General features: G+C 48.1%; 6 protein-coding genes and 1 non-coding gene across 7 annotated transcripts; 5 read left to right on the plus strand and 2 right to left on the minus strand.

Annotated features, from left to right (window-relative positions):
- The first annotated feature begins 764 nt into the window (after positions 1–764).
- BJX68DRAFT_t2 lies at positions 765–881 on the plus strand. The gene has a single exon. It is a non-coding gene; the product is annotated as a tRNA-Leu (tRNA).
- Positions 882–1,077: 196 nt separating this feature from the next.
- Positions 1,078–4,435, plus strand: BJX68DRAFT_7090 (putative C6 transcription factor). The gene is made up of 4 exons (XM_071049644.1): positions 1,078–1,497; positions 1,561–2,092; positions 2,143–3,047; positions 3,095–4,435. The coding sequence occupies exons 1-4, from the start codon at positions 1,278–1,280 to the stop codon at positions 3,838–3,840; spliced, it is 2,403 nt and encodes an 800-aa protein (XP_070905599.1). The 5' UTR covers positions 1,078–1,277; the 3' UTR covers positions 3,841–4,435.
- On the plus strand, positions 3,955–5,652 carry BJX68DRAFT_260329 (uncharacterized protein; the record flags this gene model as incomplete). The annotated part of the gene is made up of 2 exons (XM_071043861.1): positions 3,955–4,807; positions 5,531–5,652. 2 exons carry the CDS (start codon positions 3,955–3,957, stop codon positions 5,650–5,652), a joined length of 975 nt encoding a protein of 324 aa, XP_070905600.1.
- A 186-nt stretch (positions 5,653–5,838) lies between these two features.
- Positions 5,839–7,377, plus strand: BJX68DRAFT_222729 (protein transporter TIM17). The gene is made up of 4 exons (XM_071038028.1): positions 5,839–6,343; positions 6,419–6,617; positions 6,678–6,832; positions 6,889–7,377. Exons 1-4 carry the CDS (start codon positions 6,275–6,277, stop codon positions 6,922–6,924), a joined length of 459 nt encoding a protein of 152 aa, XP_070905601.1. The 5' UTR covers positions 5,839–6,274; the 3' UTR covers positions 6,925–7,377.
- A 12-nt stretch (positions 7,378–7,389) lies between these two features.
- Positions 7,390–9,312, plus strand: BJX68DRAFT_222731 (isoaspartyl peptidase/L-asparaginase). The gene has a single exon (XM_071038029.1). It carries the CDS (start codon positions 7,495–7,497, stop codon positions 8,917–8,919), a length of 1,425 nt encoding a protein of 474 aa, XP_070905602.1. The 5' UTR covers positions 7,390–7,494; the 3' UTR covers positions 8,920–9,312.
- A 2,074-nt stretch (positions 9,313–11,386) lies between these two features.
- Positions 11,387–12,181, minus strand: BJX68DRAFT_260332 (uncharacterized protein; the record flags this gene model as incomplete). Its single annotated transcript, XM_071043862.1, has 2 exons — positions 11,387–11,814; positions 11,872–12,181. The coding sequence occupies 2 exons, from the start codon at positions 12,179–12,181 to the stop codon at positions 11,387–11,389; spliced, it is 738 nt and encodes a 245-aa protein (XP_070905603.1).
- A 3,969-nt stretch (positions 12,182–16,150) lies between these two features.
- Positions 16,151–16,731, minus strand: BJX68DRAFT_222733 (uncharacterized protein). Its single transcript, XM_071038030.1, has 2 exons — positions 16,523–16,731; positions 16,151–16,413 (listed from the first exon to the last, which is right to left on the minus strand). Exons 1-2 carry the CDS (start codon positions 16,697–16,699, stop codon positions 16,393–16,395), a joined length of 198 nt encoding a protein of 65 aa, XP_070905604.1. The 5' UTR covers positions 16,700–16,731; the 3' UTR covers positions 16,151–16,392.
- Positions 16,732–16,767: the final 36 nt, after the last annotated feature.

Below are 16,767 nucleotides of genomic sequence, written 5' to 3' on the forward strand. Positions count from 1 at the left end.
GACATAGCACGGGGTGTCTGGGCAACGCATGGTCATTTGCGGCTCTGAGCTCGAGCAGCGTGGTAAACCCTTGTCCAAGAGCACGTGGTGATACGTCTCCTACCCTCGTTGGCGCATGAACGACTGCTGTCGGTACTGGGGGCGCTCTGGAGTTGCTGTATGTCGTACGCCCTGAGTCGTTAATGTTGGATTGGCCCCAGGAATACAGCGCTGGGGGTTCTGGAATGCACTCTCTAGCAAAGTATTGTGATAGTGTTTCGTTCGCCCGTTCTTTCAGCCGCTGGATTTGCATAACTGCTCGTTCATTCCTGGTGGCCGCCAAGCAATCTAGACTGTGGCAATGGCAGAGGCTCGAGACATCCATTGAACAGTGCCTCGTGAGCTTGGCCGGACTCGTATAGGCTCTAGTAGTTGGGGGTGGGGGGACGTTAGATGTATCTATGTATACTATGTTTGTTATCGTGATTGATATAGCCTGTCTAGTCCGACAAACGTACCCTGGTTCAGCAGCTAAGTTGGCTACATATATACAGCTTAATGCTAGCGAAATCCATCAAGCGTTTCAACCACGTTGCGGTCAAGCTTCTCGAGATGAAACTCGGAAAGAGATACTTAACGGACTGTTGTTTATCATTAGCTGGGAATTCCACATGTATGCTCCATGTAATACAAGGTACAAAAGAACCTCATACTATTCATTGCCTAGGCAGAGCAGCAGGTTGTTGGGCTATAAAGCAAAATATTAAGAATTATACCAATCAAGTGGCAAGGTGGCCGAGCGGTCTAAGGCGCGCGGTTAAGGTTTCCAATTCGGATCCTTCTTCTTGTTTACAAGTTTCCGCGTCATTAATTTGGCGTGGGTTCGAATCCCACCCTTGTCAGTTCCTTTTTCTCTCTCTTTTTTTTTTTTTTTAGTTTCATTCACATTTTAGGCCAAAATATCGATTGATTGATTGTTCTTTGTTTTTCTGTTTTATCCCACCTCCCTCCTTTTCCCTTTTCCATCACCTTTAAAGCAAGGTCTAAACAACAACAAGAATGTCTCTCCCATCACCCGGCATCTGAATAATGTCTGGTATGGGCTTGGCCTAATGAAAACCAAAAAAGCCGACCGGATATTTTCGGGTAGTTGCGGCCCTCCGGCTGTTTCCCGCCTTCAGAAAACCTCCACCAAAAGCCATCAGCTCGGGCCACATATCCGTCACGGGTGAATCTGAATGGCATGATTGCTGGTTCTATTATCTAAGCAACCCTCTGTTACATTCGCGGCTAGACAGATGGAAGTCCGAAGGCCCTCACGAGCCGGGAATTCGTCCGATCGAACGTACAAACGCACCTACAAGGCTTGTATTCCGTGTCGCCAGCGGAAGGCTAAATGCGACCTTGGTGAACTTCCCGATGGGTCGCCTATGGGGCCGCCCTGCGCAAAGTGCCGCAGGGAGCAAAGGCAATGTGTGTTCAGTGAGACTAGAGCGTGGGAGAGAAAGAAGAAGCGAGGTGAGTCGCCCTGTGACGGTCCGGCATGCTTTCCCCCCCGCAATTGACCGGCCTTACAAGCAGGGTCCCAAGACGATGCTGTCTCACCCCCACCAGGCATGCGCCGAAGGTTGTCGAGTGGTGCTGGGCTAGATGACGAGAAGCTGCAAGCTCGACGACGGGACCCGACGGCGGCCAACCAAAGCCCCAGGGACGGCACTCCAACACCCCATCGACCATATACAACAAAAGACCGCCACACCCGCCAACAGTCGACGTCAACGTTGGACAACTCAATGATGCGTACGGTTGTATCAAGTGGGAACGACGCACTCAATATTCTCTTTGAGGCTGCAGCAGCCCAGAGCCAGGAAGCAGGATTAAACGAACAGGCAGAACATTCAAGAGGTACATCGAGCCATGCACCTTGCGGAGAAAGCGGCGGAAGTCCTTTCGGTCAAATGCAATCAAGAGTGTCACCCAACAGTCTCGCTAGGGCGATTCGTCCCATTGAGTTATCCCATGCAGCAAGCGACGTCCTCAGTATCTGGGAATCTTGTCGATTCGTGATGATGGGATGGTTCACTTCTAGAGAAGCTGTGACCCTGATTGACCTGTAAGTGTCGCTGCCTGGGAGTTCTGTGCCGAAGCTCACATCAACAACAGATTCTTCAAAAACATGTCTTCACTGTCACCGATATTGACCCATTTCTATGCGGATCACAGACAGCATCGCGAACTTATCACCTGCGACCCCGTTCTTTGTTGTACAATATTGATGCTTTCCTCGCGGTATCATATCTTACCTGGTCCAGGCGGCGAGTCAAGAAATTTCTTCATTCACCACCGCCTCTGGCAGCACTGCCAACAGCTGGTTACACGGCTCATATTTGGACAGGAGAGGGCCTCAAACTCGAAGCTACGCAGGATTGGCACAATTGAAGCCCTTCTGCTGATGTCTGAGTGGCATCCTCGGTCTCTCCACTTCCCCCCCGAGAGTGATGGGTGGGACTCTGATCTAATCATAAAACCTCCAGAACACCAAGGGGAGGACAGATCGTCTAAAAACCGATTCCTGGAAGATATGCTCGAGCCAGCTAGAAGATCAGACCAGATGTCCTGGATGCTCCTCGGAGCAGCTTTATCTCTTTCCCACGAGTTAGGCATTTTCGAAACCGACAACGAAAAACGGAGCTGGTCATCCGGGTATGAAGGATTTATTCCCAGCGATCAAATCAAACTCCGTCGGCAACGAGTGCAGAGGCTCCTCTACGTCTATATCAACCAGTTAGCTTGGCGAATAGGATGTGTTTCGCTTATGCCACAAAACTTGAACCATGCTATTCTAAGCCGGCAGACATCCAAAGATCTGAAGCAGTATAGCGTGCAGTGGTTGGAATTCATGGATTCATGGATCGATCTAACAAAGCTGGCAAAGTCTGTGACCGACATGTTCTTTCCCTCGGTTGAGTTTGCCAGACAGCAGTTACATAACGGGCGATATATTGACCTCTTGGACCACTTTCGTCCGCTGCTACTGAAGTGGAAGGAAGAGCATCTGCGCCCTGAGGGTACGTACTAAACCGCGTGCAATTGTACACCGCTAACCGCTCCAAAGCACTCCAGAGACAGTTCTATGATACTCTATTTATTGAATACTACTTCGTCCGAGCATATACCCATTCAATTGGAATGCAGGCGGTGGTGGAGCGTGTGCTCGCGGATAGTGAGCCGAACATTGGAGAAATCCGCGGAGCAAATATAGACCCCGTGGACTATGAGTATATACAAGAAGTGATAGAAGGGTGTTGTCAGATCTTGCAGAAAGTGACCGAACTAGGTGAAACTGGGGCTTTGCAGTTCTCGCCTGTTCGTATCTTCCTTCGCATCACAAGCTCTGCTATATTCTTGATGAAAGCTCTAAGCCTAGGAGCGCGACAGGCCAAACTGCGCGAATCTCTGGAAATCCTAGAGCGCTGTATACAAGCTTTGAAGTCTAGTGCGTTAGATGACATCCATTTGAGCACTCGATACGCATCTCTCCTGGAAACCCACGTCTCACGCCTGCGACGAAATCTGCTCGCTTCATCCAAGGCAGTGAGGACCAGCCATGGGTGTACTACGCGTTCTTCAATGGCCCCTCTGAACACCGACACTGAAGGCAGTACCCCAACAATGGACGTCCCAGCTCCTCAACCGATACCCGATTTAGGCTTTGTTACGTCGTTCAACGATCTGGCCGCCGACGACTGGCTTTCTTTACCCTTCGACCCCTCCATGGCCCCATTTGGAATTAGTGACGGGGGCCAATTTCCAGCGTATGAAGGTGGTGCGTTGAACTTTATCTGGAATTTGCCTTCTTGATGCCGTCCTAGCTAGAATATCCACCCCCAGACCACTGCTAAGGCTTACGCTCACTTTTACCTCATCGCTGATCTGCATTCTTTTTTTTGTCGAAAACTTCCATAAAAAGGCCATATGTCAAACGCCTCTGAGCCACGACAATCAGAGCTGGATGATGAAATCCTTGCACTCATCCAGCAAGTGGAGGAAATCGAGCTCTATCGTGGCAACCAAGAAGGGGTAGGCCGGCTCGATAACCCACCCGACAATGAACTCGCTGTCTCGGTATTCCTTGATGAGGTCAATTCGGCGCTTGGATTAACATCTTCTCGAAAGCCCGCCCAGAAAGCTACTTATGCTCCTCGCTTAAACTTTGGGCAGGTAAGAATGGAGCCAGGCGGCGGTCCGGACAAGGCGGGTGAATATGTGCTAGCAACGAAGGAACCCAGCGCCCACGATAGCGATGGCACCGAACGAAAAGGCAAAGCTGAACCCTCGATGACCTATACAGGACGGTGGGAAGACAACCGGGAGCGTGATGGACCGCGATTTATCGGTACTGCCGAGAAAAAATCAAGACGGCAACAGTACCATGAAGTGGAGCGGCATCCAATTGAGGCAATATACTATCAGCGGGGTCAATTGTCGCAGCACCAGTTCGAGCCAAGCCCACCTATAGTTTCTGACGAAGCGTCCAGGCGACTTGCTGGAAAAATACCGTCACAGGGCCAATTGAGGCCGCACCAGTTCGATCCAACTCCAGCTAGACCTATTCACGAAGGGCTCGGACAATGGGATGACCCAGTACAGCTGCAGGAGCAATTCAGGACGCATCATCTCGAGCCAACTCGACCTAGACATATTGGCGAAGCGTTCGGACGACCGGGTGGAACAATACCGCCACAGGGCCAATTGATGCCGCAAGACTTCGGGTTAACTCCAGCTAGACGTACTGGCTTTGAGCAAATGCTCGGCCCAATACAGCTACGTGAGCAACGCAGGGCACATCAACTTGAGTCGACACCAGCTAGATATAACCACGAAGCGCTTGACCGGGCGGCTCTTCTATCAAGGCGACATCTTACTCTAGCGGGAGGAGTTATCGAGTATAGTCAAATGGAAACAACCAGGTCAGATCACGACGATTGCATTGCTTGTTACTCCAGCGATCTGCATCCGAGTGATATGCGTCGCCTAGGATGCGGGCATAACTACTGCTTCGAATGCCTCAAGAGGCTTTTCGCAAGTTCTGTGAAAACTGAATCACTATTTCCACCAAGATGCTGCAGGATACCAATCCCATTGCTCGTTGTTGAGGCAAAAATGTCCCAACATGAGATAGCCAGATGCAAGATGGCAGAAGTTGAATTTGGAACACCATGGCCAGACAGGACATATTGCAGTAACAGGAACTGCAACAGCTTTATACCGCGGTCGAACATCACGAAAACCCAAGCACGATGTTCCTCTTGCAAGGCCACCACATGCACGAAATGCAAGAATGGCTACCACTCGAGGGAAAGTTGCAGCCCAGACTCGGATCTCCAGGAGACACTCGAGCTTAGTGCTAGAGAAGGTTGGAAACGCTGTGCATCGTGCGGGTCCATGGTTGAACGCATTGAAGGTTGTTTACAAATGACGTACGTATTTTCTTCCTTGCACTTGTCACCTTGGCTTTTGGGGTTGTTACTGATATGGGTGCCTCCAACAGCTGCCGGTGCAAAGCCCAGTTCTGCTACAACTGCGGTGGAAAATGGAGAGCTTGTAAATGTGAGAGGGAACAAGCATTATTTCGGTATCTTTGACTCGGAGAGGACATGGGACGAGCTCTAGCTAATACTTAATTGTTAAGTGGCAAACTTGAATAAGTTGCCAGTGTGAGACAGCTGTACCGCATTTGTTGAAGAGGTTGAACAAGCAGCCCTGGATAGTACAGCCCTGAATTCAGATAGCAAATTATACTTTGTATGATCTTAAATAGCAAATTGTACTTTGTTTATTCCGAGATCCCTTTGTTTTGCAGATTTTAAAAGGAATTCCTGTTAGTCCCGAGTGCTTCTGATTTCCGCAGACCAGGTCCAATGGCGAGCCTGAGGCAAAGGGATTTTTCGGGAGATAGCCATCACGTGATCTACCAAGTCACGCTCGGGCGAAAAAGCCTTCAAAAGTTAAAAAGATGCGAACCGTCAGTCCCATCGCACCCCAGTTCTGACCCTCGTCAACCCCACGTTGTATAATTCCTCTCGCGATACATTGCTTTCCGCGTCACTCCTCAGGCGTTTCCGACTCGATAGACTTCTTTCGCATCTCCCTTCCTGGCTTGACCCAGTTGAGACTATTTCGCCTCTGGTGACGTCCATCTGATCTGAGCAGTTGAGCTGGACAAAGCTGCTGTTGGAACCCCGTTGCAATCAATTCGCTTCTCCCCCGACCGCATATCTAAATCACATTCGACATGGATCACTCGAGAGACCCTTGCCCTTGGGTTGCCTTGAGCGACTTTGGTGGTGCATTTTGCATGGGTGTACGTCTTTGTCCTGGTGTACAACAGTGTCTGGGTATTTCGAAAATCGGAACTGACAAACTCGCTATCTAATAGGCCATTGGTGGTGCTGTATGGCACGGCGTTAAGGGATTCCGAAACAGCCCCTACGGAGAGCGACGGATAGGAGCCATCACAGCTATCAAGGCCCGCGCGCCCGTTCTTGGTGGTAACTTTGGTGTATGGGGTGGTCTTTTCTCAACATATGATTGCGCGATCAAGGGTATCCGAAAGAAGGAGGATCCTTATAATGCTAGTATGTTCTTCCGTCATGAACCGTTTTGTCGACGAGGATGGACTAACCGGATATACTCAGTCATTGCCGGTTTCTTCACCGGTGGCTCTCTGGCTATTCGTGGTGGTGTCAAGGCTGCTAGGAACTCCGCCATTATGTGCGCTGTTTTCCTAGCCGTCATTGAAGGTGTCGGTATTGGGTTCCAGAGGATGATGGCCGATAACACAAAACTTGAGGTAAGCTTGCAACTCCACAAATCCTTGGTTCACGGTCTCACGTTTTATTTCTCTAGCTTCCCCCGGCCCCCCAAGATAAGGCCGTTGCCTAAACGATTGAATCACCTCACCCTTCCCTTCGAGACCTCCGATTTTCCGCGCTCAGCTGTATGCCCATAAACGTTACTGCTACATTATACTATATCTCTTCTCCGGTGTTAGGTCTGGGTTATCTTTATCAGGATGCATGGTATAGAGGTCATTTCCCGCGACGCGAGCTTCTATTCCCACTCTCAACTATTGCCTTAAAGAACTGGTTTTCACCGGCGATTTCTTTTGGATTTACAGCCCTGCTTGCATGTTGCTTTTCTGGGAGGCGAAAAAGAGGTTTCTGCTGCAGATCCTGGGGTTGGCGACCGAGGGCATGTCTCCATTATGTTTTTCTAATTTCTTGTACATTACTATATGTCAATACCAGGATTAATGCGATACTCGGGTCATCTCTGTACTTGCTTCGAAATTCGAAGCTCGTGTGTTTCTGGGGCCGGGCCGGGGTTGGAGGGTCGATTTGCCGCTGACAGCATGACAGTCTAGGTAGTCTATCCGCATCCGGACGATTGTCCACATCGCCCCGCCTTTCAACGAGCCGATAAAACACCAAACATAATAAACAATAAACCCCGATGCCGTCCGAACCACTCTTCAAACCAACCCTAATTATCCACGGCGGTGCAGGCGCCATTCACCGCTCCGCACTCCCTCCAGACCTCTACGCGAGATACCATGCCTCCCTCCTCTCCTACCTCCGCTCGACGAAACACTTCCTCGAAAATGGCGCGACCGCCCTCGACGCCGCTGTTCACGCCGTATCCCTCATGGAAGACGACGAGCTCTTCAACTGCGGCCGCGGGAGCGTGTTTACTTCGGCGGGTACGATAGAAATGGAGGCTTCTGTGATGGTAACCTCCGTTGTACCTTCACGGGACGTGACAAATGAGAGCGCAGGCCTGAAGCGTGGTGCAGGCGTTATCGGGATCAAGAATGTGCGGCATCCGATACGGTTAGCGAGGGAGTTACTGCGTCGGACGGGGCAGGATGCGAACGGGAACCCCGTGGACACTGACGGCGGAGGAGGGAGTATGCATTCGCAGCTTGCAGGCCTATATGTCGAGGATCTTGCCCGGGAATGGGGTCTCGAGTTCAAGCCCGATGAGTGGTTCTGGACAAAGCAGAGGTGGGAGGAGCATCGGCGCGGACTCGGCAAGGATAAAATTGATTCACATTCGGCATCCGAGGCGGATGGGGGACATACATTTCCCAGCCAAGGGACGGTTGGATGTGTCTGTCTCGATCAATGGGGTGACCTGGCCGTTGCGACTAGTACAGGTGGGTTGACGAACAAGTTTCCCGGTCGCGTGGGCGACACACCGACGCTGGGCGCAGGGTTCTGGGCCGAGGCTTGGGATGTAGACATTGGCGATGCGATATCTCCTCCATCTCTTGGGCTTGTTAGAGGGATGCGGTATGTACCGCCCAAGGGGCGAATCGCGATGCCTCCGACGGGGTCCAAGTCAGTATGGGATATGACACTTGCAGATTGCTTGCCTGGGCCATTGTCTTTCCTAAGAGCAACATTTGAACCGTCTGATATCGAGTCGAATACATCGCTGCTCTCTCACCAACTTTACAATGACCAGAAACCGAGCCTTTCGCGCAGGAAACGGCGAGCCGTGGCCGTCTCCGGGACAGGCAATGGAGATTCCTTCCTCCGTACTGCCGCTGCCCGGACAGCATGCGCGATGGCGCGGTTCTCTGGAGACACCGTTGGCCTCGCTGATGCCGTCTCTGCCGTCGCGGGTGCTGATGGAGAGCTCCAGCGGTCGGCGGGCAGGAGATGGAACAAGACGAGTGAGGGTATGGGCGGTATCATTGGCATCGAAGCTGAGTTCGATGACGAGGACACGGCTTCATCCTCGGTCTTGCGGCGTGGTAAGGTCGTTTTCGACTTCAATTGCGGCGGAATGTATCGGGCGTACATTGAGGATGTGGATGGGGAGGAGATAGAGAGGGTCATGGTTTTCAAGGAGCCGTACAGTAGTGATATATAGAGTCCATCTGGCCTCAAATAAACTATACACAATAGACGATTTATCACATCCTAACACTTGAGTGGTCACAGACCCTTCAATCTCGTCACCCGCTATAAGTTATAACTTGGAACAGGGCCACCGTAGTCTTATCCGGGGTATCAAACCTCAAATTCTCATCGGGCCCATTAACCGTCCCCATATGCCCATTCGACACAGGATTATTTGTCATGTTCTTCTTGTTTTGCCTGCTCGAGGATCGGACTCTTGAAAACAGCGGAATAAGTGCCGTGCGTTCATGGGGCGCTGTCGGACCATCCGTAACAAGTGGGGATAGATTAGAGTGGCGAACTATCTCACACAGTGTCCAGCTGAAACGGGCCACCTGAGAAGACGCAGCTCAGGGAAATCAACTGTGATTCAAAGATCCTGCTTCTGTCTAATATCATCTAATTTGGAATATGTTGGATATGCGCTGCTGGCAGCCGTGCCCGCGCGTCTCGGGGTGTGGGGAATCTGGAGATCGCGCGCAAGACCCACCCACCACCCACGAGACGAGAGATATCTGGACTAGTCTATTCTGAAATAGTACTAGCTCTAAGGTTTCGTGTAAAAAGGCAGAGGGTCGCCTGAGCTTGGGGTTTTCCATCGCTGTCAAACTATAGAGGAGTCGACACCTAAGGTTCTAAGGTTCGAAATGGAGATACTTGTTTTGAATGGAGGTCGTTTCGTTGAGGTCAGGTTGCCTCTAGTCAGCCAAGATGGTCTATTTGTGGAAAGTTGCCATTCTTTTCTCGATTCATGATGACATAGCCCTAAATCATACAGTCCGACACAAGCTCAATGTGGATCTCCAGATTGGGGCAGTGAACACGCGCCTCCCCCCGACATCAACAAAGCCATTTGAGCTACTTATGTAACTCCATTCGGATTACACTGATACAGATATGACTAGATAGTAGGTCCGGCAGGCAGAATTGGGGCAGCATGACCCAAGCCGCGAAGCCATTGCTCTCGGCCTTCTTGAATGCTGAATGCCCGTGCTGGGACATTTTAGGCGGAAACAATGTCAAGCTCCCCAAATATACCGTTCTGTGCTATGGTGATAGAATGGCTGTTATTTATCCTTCCATGGCCTAATATGTAGACTTACCTTCGCCCGGGAAATCGGAAAACCGCCCAGACGAAAACAACAAAAAAAGCAGTACCAGCCCAGAAGAATCCTATCGAGTGCTTTAAACAAGCGACATAGAGCAAGAGACGGAAAGGGAGAGCAATAGCAGTATACCCCCTTAAATCCACGCGGTTGCACTCATAAAAAACTGCCGCTACGCCCCAGACACTATATTGACCAGCTAAAACGCAAGCCGCGCAATGAACATCATCTTTACCCTCGTCGACCGAACCTCTGCCGGGGTCGACAAACCCAGCTGCCCAACTGCCATACTAAATATAAGGCGCCAGGCCATGGCGAGTGCCACCTGCGTGTATCGGATGCGCGACTACATGGTCCACACGGTTAGGATGCCGATTAGCAGGAGCGGCACTGTTACCGCAAACATGTCCTATATGTATAGTTTGCGCAGGCCAAAGTATGGCATGTAGATGAGCCTGGTAAGAAGGGTGCTAAAGAAGGAGAGGCCCAGGGCAAAGGAAGGGGGTAGATAATTATGGTGTCAAGCCTGAGTTGTTCAAAGGAGTAGGAGGAGTTATCTGCTAATATTGATAGCTATTTTATTAGTACTAGCTTTAAATTAAACAACAGCTAAAATGCATGGTATACAAGCAAAGACACCCCGAAGCATATTCTATTCAGAAATGCAAGGCAGGTAATATCTATACATCAGTACTTACGACTGGCAGCAGTACCAGTATGTAGTACCAGCGGAAATCTCCTCAAGGTTATCATTCGTAATGATAGCCGCCAATGCCTTGTTTAGATCTATATCCCCAGACATGCGCTGGAGGCGGACAAGTGAAGCCAGCACCAAATCCAGGCGTCCTGACAGACTTCGAGTCATGAATTAGGCATGCAAACCAGATAAGCAGGATGTGAAAGACAGGCCATGTCCAGGGCAAACTGATTCAAGATTAACATTTATCTACGTGTGAGGAGAGACCATGGGAAATTCCATCTGCGAGAAATGGAAGGTCAATACTCCTCCTCGATTACGCGGGTTGGTTTTGATCTTTGGTCGATATGCTCCATCTAAAGGACTTTAAGACTAGCTTAACTGGAATTCAGAGATAGCTAATTTATCTGTTGGAATTTTTGATGTATTGTCCATAAGGTTAGGCCTTATCACAGAATTAAAATCCTAATTCTATATTTAATCATCTGCAGCATTCAATAATCAAGTTCAACAAGTGGTGATTCCAACTTCCTAGATCCCAGAGACAAAAATTGCAGCTACTAGAATACATCAACCAAACATGCTATGATTTGACATATTAATATTGCCTTCCACGGTCTTTAATAGCGAGCCACTCAGTTACCCACGTTCTCTTGATGTTGAATATCCTCACTACCATCTTTCTTGGTCATCTCGATGGCAGGGTTAGTGGTAGCACCGACGTCGTTCTTTCGGATGATCTCCTCTTCCTTGATTCTATATCTTTCCGGCCTCTTGCATGAGATGGCCTCCTTGTCGCGGAAGACTAAGAGAGGGGGATCAGTCCGGTAATACTCGTCTATATCTTCAAGGGTTCGTCCTGCAGTCTCCGGATAGAAGAAATATACTGCAGGCACTATTGCTGCATTGAGAGCAATCCAGACAATATAGAAGCGCCAACCTAGGTTTTGAATTCCAATAGGTGTGATTTCCACAACCATAAAATTCAAAATCCAGTTTGTTGCAGCTCCAAGTGCAGCACCCTTCGTTCGCATGGTGAGGGAGTTGATTTCTGTAGGGTATACTAGAGAAGAAGTTAGAGATAATCTCCAAGAAGATAGGTTATAAATGGGATACTCACACCATGGGATACCCTGCATACCAATTCCGAAGAAGACATAGTACAGGAAGAAGAATGCCACAGAGGCGGAAGCAACTTGCTGGGAATTGGGATATCCTGGTAGCTCGTTATACCGAAGGAGTGAAGTGATAATGATATAGCAAAAGCATTGCCCCATTGCTCCAAAGATCAGAGTATTTCGTCGACCCCATTTGTCGACTTGGCGAATACCGAGAAGGGCCCAGAGAAGGTACTGAACGCTGTTACATGCGGCCAAAAGGCGTGCAAGATCCGGACTTAACCCAACCGAAGTTGTTAACACAGTTGGCATGTAGTTGTAGAACGTAAGAAGAAGAATAGATTCTGAGTAGCTGTATTTAACAGAGATAGATAATAAAAAGAAGGAATGACCACGCTAAGATACAGATATTTATATCCAGAGGTAATAAAGAGACATCTTAGCGTGGTTAAGCGAGAAGGTACTGAAAGGACAACAGAATGATCTAGAATATAGCTCTCCTTTTAATACTCCCACTGAGCTGATATTCTTGATCAGTTCTGAGTACAGGAACAGTTGACAAGAAATAACATAAGAGCGTCAAGATGAACTTGCTCGACGTGCTTCATGGGCTCCACTGTAGAGATGGTCCATGGATTTCTTGAAGAAATGTTTCTTAGGGACTATTTAGTTCTGAAGCCTTCCTCATACCAAGACGCCATCTTAGACTCTAGAAGACATCGCGTGACAGAGGTTTCGTAAAGAAGTCGGCTAGATTGTCCTTCGAATCGACACGCTTAACTGTCTGAATTTTTGCGCGAACTCGTTGACGTAAGACATGATATTTTATCTCGATGTGTTTAGCCTTTCGATGATGTTTAGGATTTTTGGCCAGAGAGAGGGTAGAATTGTTATCAATGAACATGTGAGTGTGATGTTAACCAAGATCATCCTGAATGCCAAAGACTTGTAGAAACTCAAGTAGAATCCTTTGGATCCAGATAACTTTATTCGAGAGATTAGTGGCTGCGATATATTCTGCTTCCTGAGTGGATTGTGCAACAACTTTCTGTCTCCTTGACGTAAAAGATACGGCTGCTCCTCCAAGGGTAACTACCCAACTAGTAATAGAGCGTCGAGTATCCCTGCAGGTAGCCCAGTCACTGTCTGAAAAGGCAAGAAGTCCTGACGACTGCTGAGAGTTAGAGAAGAATATTCCAAGATTATTAGTCCACTTAAGATAGTGAAAAATATGAATAACGCAGTCCATATGAATCAGTGAAGGATTAGAGCAAAACCTGGTGAGAACTCCCACTGCGTACGAGATATCAGTTTGAGTGACCATAGAGAGATAGAGCAGCTCTCCTACCATCACCTGATATTCGCGCTGAAAATCAGGAGATGTATTTAGCTTATTCTTGACCAGGGTCACGAAGACTGAAGGGTTATAGGGGGTGGTAGTGGGTGAACTATTCTCAAGAGCATGTCGCTTGAGTAGCTGGGAGATGTAGCCCTTCTGGTGAATAAGAATACTGTTATTAGACTGGACTACATGAAATCTAAGAAGATATTGACAGTCGCCTTCATTAGTAAGTGGGAATTGATTTGAGAGTTCTTTCCTCCACTTCTTAACCTCCTCCAGAGAAAGCGCTGCAACAAGGATGTCGTCCATAAAAATAAGCATCATAAGTTGTCTAGCAAGATGTATGAAAAGGGACGGGTTATTTTCCGAGATTGTCCAGCCATGTTCTAATAGAAAAGCCGTGAGTTTGAGGTACTAGTTTCGAGGGGCCTGTTTTAGACCATAGATCGCTTTAAGGAGCATGAGAATAAAACCATCCTCTTTAAATAGTTCAGGACATTCCATGAAGATAGTCTCGTCAAGATCTCCATGAAGAAAAGCGGTAATAATGTCCCATTGGAAGATTTTCAGGCCATACCGAGCCGCGAGTGCAAGAAAAATCCGGTAAGAGTTTAATCTTGCTACTGAGGTAAAGGTTTCATCATAATCAATGCCCGCGACCTGTTGGAAACCACGAGCAACCAGCCTAGCTTTGTACCGCTTGATTTCACCCATTGGGCCTAGTTTGCGCTTGAGTACCTACTTTGTAGTAAGAATCTTTCTTCTAAGGGCCCTAGAGCGAGGCACGGCAATCCAAGTTTTATTTTCGATGAGACTTTGATATTGTTCTTGAATAGCCTTCCACTAGAGAGGCCACTCATCAGAGTTCTTTGCCTCGTGTAATGTAATGGGTTCACCAAGATCAACATCGGACTCCGCTGCAAGGGTATGAAGGATAGTGGGTACACTATCGTCGTCGCCGCTGGGTGGATCGTCCTTTTCGACATCGTCGCTCATGTCGGAGGAATCCTTATCGCTTGTCTGGTTGTCGTCCTGCGTCTGGGTATTGTAGGGTATATTTTTGTTTCCCATAAACCTCCTTATGAGATGTCGCACACCAACTTCCACATCATAACCACATCTGGTAAAGGAAGTCTTTTCTCTAGTAAGGTATCTTCCTTTGTCGGTAATGTAGTGGCTGTAGGGGAGTTTTCTATTGTAATCACGAGATTTTCTAAAATGAGACTGATTCCAGACCACACAGGCTCTACACTGACTGGGAACCACATGCCAGTGATGCCTATCTTGCTTGTCCAGAGGAACATACCTCTATTCTGTCTCGCCATCTTCATCAAGGTAGGTGCACCACTCTCGATGTTTGTAGCAGTAGCCATAGGGCCGTTTTTGATCACACACTAATCCCTTTCGACAGAGTTTGCAGCGTGCCTGACCGGTATTTTTCAGATTTTGTGAAATGTATTTCTTCCCTCGCTTGACGTAACTGGAGCATGGCTGATTTCCATCACAAGCCCTATTTCCAGCAAGACAAGAGGCACATTTTTCGTCCTTCGGGACCCCACGCTTATTTAGTGGAGCTTGGGGTTGACAGACTATGTCTAGCCGTTTGCATTTCCAGTAGGGTTCATTGAATGGCGGTTCCCCGTAACAGCCCTAGTAATTTTTGTTGCAGGACTTGCACCTTTGGTCTTTAGGTAATCCTGTTCCCTTTGGAGGAGCTCGATCAGCATCTTGAGGTGTACATCTTCGTTGACGTCTGACACAGGTAGAACACGGTGCTGCAAAGGGATAGACACCATCGCAGTATTGACGATCTTTCAGACATGGGTAACACCTCTTGTTGATAACATCTTGTTGAAGTTTTTTCTTGTCAACCCCTTGTGCTATACAGTGCCTTTTTTGTTTTACACAGGTAGAGCAGGGAGTAGTGAACGGTGCAACTCCGTCACACTTATAGCGGCCTTTGAAGTAATCATGACACTTATCCTCCTTTTTGGCGATGAAAAACCTTGACTTCATAGTCTGTTCTCCCTGAGAGTCATCATCGTCATTATTATTAGAGGATGTATTGTTTTCTTCTTCCGGGGCCGCACCTGAGGTAGACGGAACATCCTTAGGATTGGACTGACCAGGCTCATGTTCTTCCTTATTCTGGGATACGGGATTATTCTCCTGTTCTGATTCCAGGACTTGAGAGGAACTAAGGGACCTCAGGTTACCATTATTAGAGTCATAGTCCTCATCGTTGCTAGTATTAGCATCGGGATCCTGTAACCGCCTTGGCGTTGTATCTTGCAGATCATTGGTGGGTCCTCTAGAGACCACTCGGGCTGTATTAGTATAAACTAACCGTCTTTTTTCTGGATTTTAAATACGAAGAACGTTATCTGATTCGTATCTCATAAAGTAGCCCATCCATGCACGTGGATTGAGCTTTTGTAATCTTGTACTGCTTGGGAGATATGTGGTTCTGGCTTCCTTAGGTATGGTAATGTATGCTTGGGCGCCCCATGGTCGGAGTTGTGACAGATCAGGAATTCTCTCGTATAGCGCTTCGTATGGTGTTTTCTTCAACTTAAGGGCTCGAGTGGGCGTTCTATTTTTCAGGTACATAGTATAAACGTAGGCTTCGGACCACAGATTAGCTGATAGATTTGTGTTGTTGAGCGCCTCCCTTGTTTTTGCGTTAAGAATGCGAAAGATAGTTTTTAATATGGGTTTTCCATTTCCAACAAGAGTATCTGATGAAATAATAGTTGTTCTGTCGTGAGTGGTACGCTGCGCTCGTTCAATGACTCCGTTTTGGTGGTGTTGATGAGGGGAAGAGGGTTCCAAGCTAATTCCTTCCTCTAGGCACTAGTCGGTGACTGCCTTGCTGACTAAGGCATTATCTAAGCGAACATTTCGAATAAGGAGACTGTGAGAGACTTTTAACTGTTTCAGGAAGTCAAGAACATCTTGAGATGTCGCAGATTTTTGAAGTGGTTTTGTCCATTGGTACCAGGTAGCGTCATCTACCGCATTAATCATACCTTTTGTTCCATCATAGCTTGCAATTCCGTAGGGGCCCCAGGTGTCTATGTGAACTAGATTACCTGGCTTCTTACCTCTTCGTGTCGCAGGATCTCGCGGAATTCGGATAATGCCTTTTGACGCTTCACAGATGGGACATACCTGGTTAAACCTAGCCTTGATCTGTTTCTTGGTAAGTTCCAGGCCCGTGGACATGTTAAGTACTTTCTTCATGTTATCCAGAGACATATGTCCAAGGTCACGATGCTTCTTCTAAACAGGATCACTAAAAGAGAAGCCAGGTTCTTCTTCTCCCTCATTCTATTGAGCAGGAGTATCATTAGTAATAGAAGGATCAAGTTTAGTGGTTTCCTCTTCCTGTTCCGAACTCTGAACTGGTAGAGTAATGCTGAAGGACGTTTCTGGTACTGTTCCTGAGGACAGACGTACGTAGTACAGTCCATTCGATACCTCAGCATAGCCAAACTCTTAACCGTTAAATTCCATAACAAGAATCTGTTTTTCAAACCAACCAGTAACTCCTTTG

The sequence above is a fragment of the Aspergillus pseudodeflectus genome (genome assembly GCF_044049435.1).
Source record: "Aspergillus pseudodeflectus strain CBS 756.74 chromosome Unknown BJX68scaffold_1, whole genome shotgun sequence".
NCBI lineage: Eukaryota > Fungi > Ascomycota > Eurotiomycetes > Eurotiales > Aspergillaceae > Aspergillus > Aspergillus pseudodeflectus.

Coding starts and splice junctions, on each gene's coding strand:
- BJX68DRAFT_222733 (XM_071038030.1), bottom strand. CDS start 16,699: ATGCTGAGGTATCGAATGGACTGTACTACGTACGTCTGTCCTCAGGAA. Junction 16,414..16,522: donor GAATGAGGGAGAAGAAGAAC/CTGGCTTCTCTT, acceptor CCTGGAACTTAC/CAAGAAACAGATCAAGGCTA.
- BJX68DRAFT_222729 (XM_071038028.1), top strand. CDS start 6,275: ATGGATCACTCGAGAGACCCTTGCCCTTGGGTTGCCTTGAGCGACTTT. Junction 6,344..6,418: donor GTGGTGCATTTTGCATGGGT/GTACGTCTTTGT, acceptor GCTATCTAATAG/GCCATTGGTGGTGCTGTATG. Junction 6,618..6,677: donor GGAGGATCCTTATAATGCTA/GTATGTTCTTCC, acceptor GGATATACTCAG/TCATTGCCGGTTTCTTCACC.
- BJX68DRAFT_7090 (XM_071049644.1), top strand. CDS start 1,278: ATGGAAGTCCGAAGGCCCTCACGAGCCGGGAATTCGTCCGATCGAACG. Junction 2,093..2,142: donor GCTGTGACCCTGATTGACCT/GTAAGTGTCGCT, acceptor CATCAACAACAG/ATTCTTCAAAAACATGTCTT. Junction 3,048..3,094: donor AGAGCATCTGCGCCCTGAGG/GTACGTACTAAA, acceptor ACCGCTCCAAAG/CACTCCAGAGACAGTTCTAT.
- BJX68DRAFT_222731 (XM_071038029.1), top strand. CDS start 7,495: ATGCCGTCCGAACCACTCTTCAAACCAACCCTAATTATCCACGGCGGT.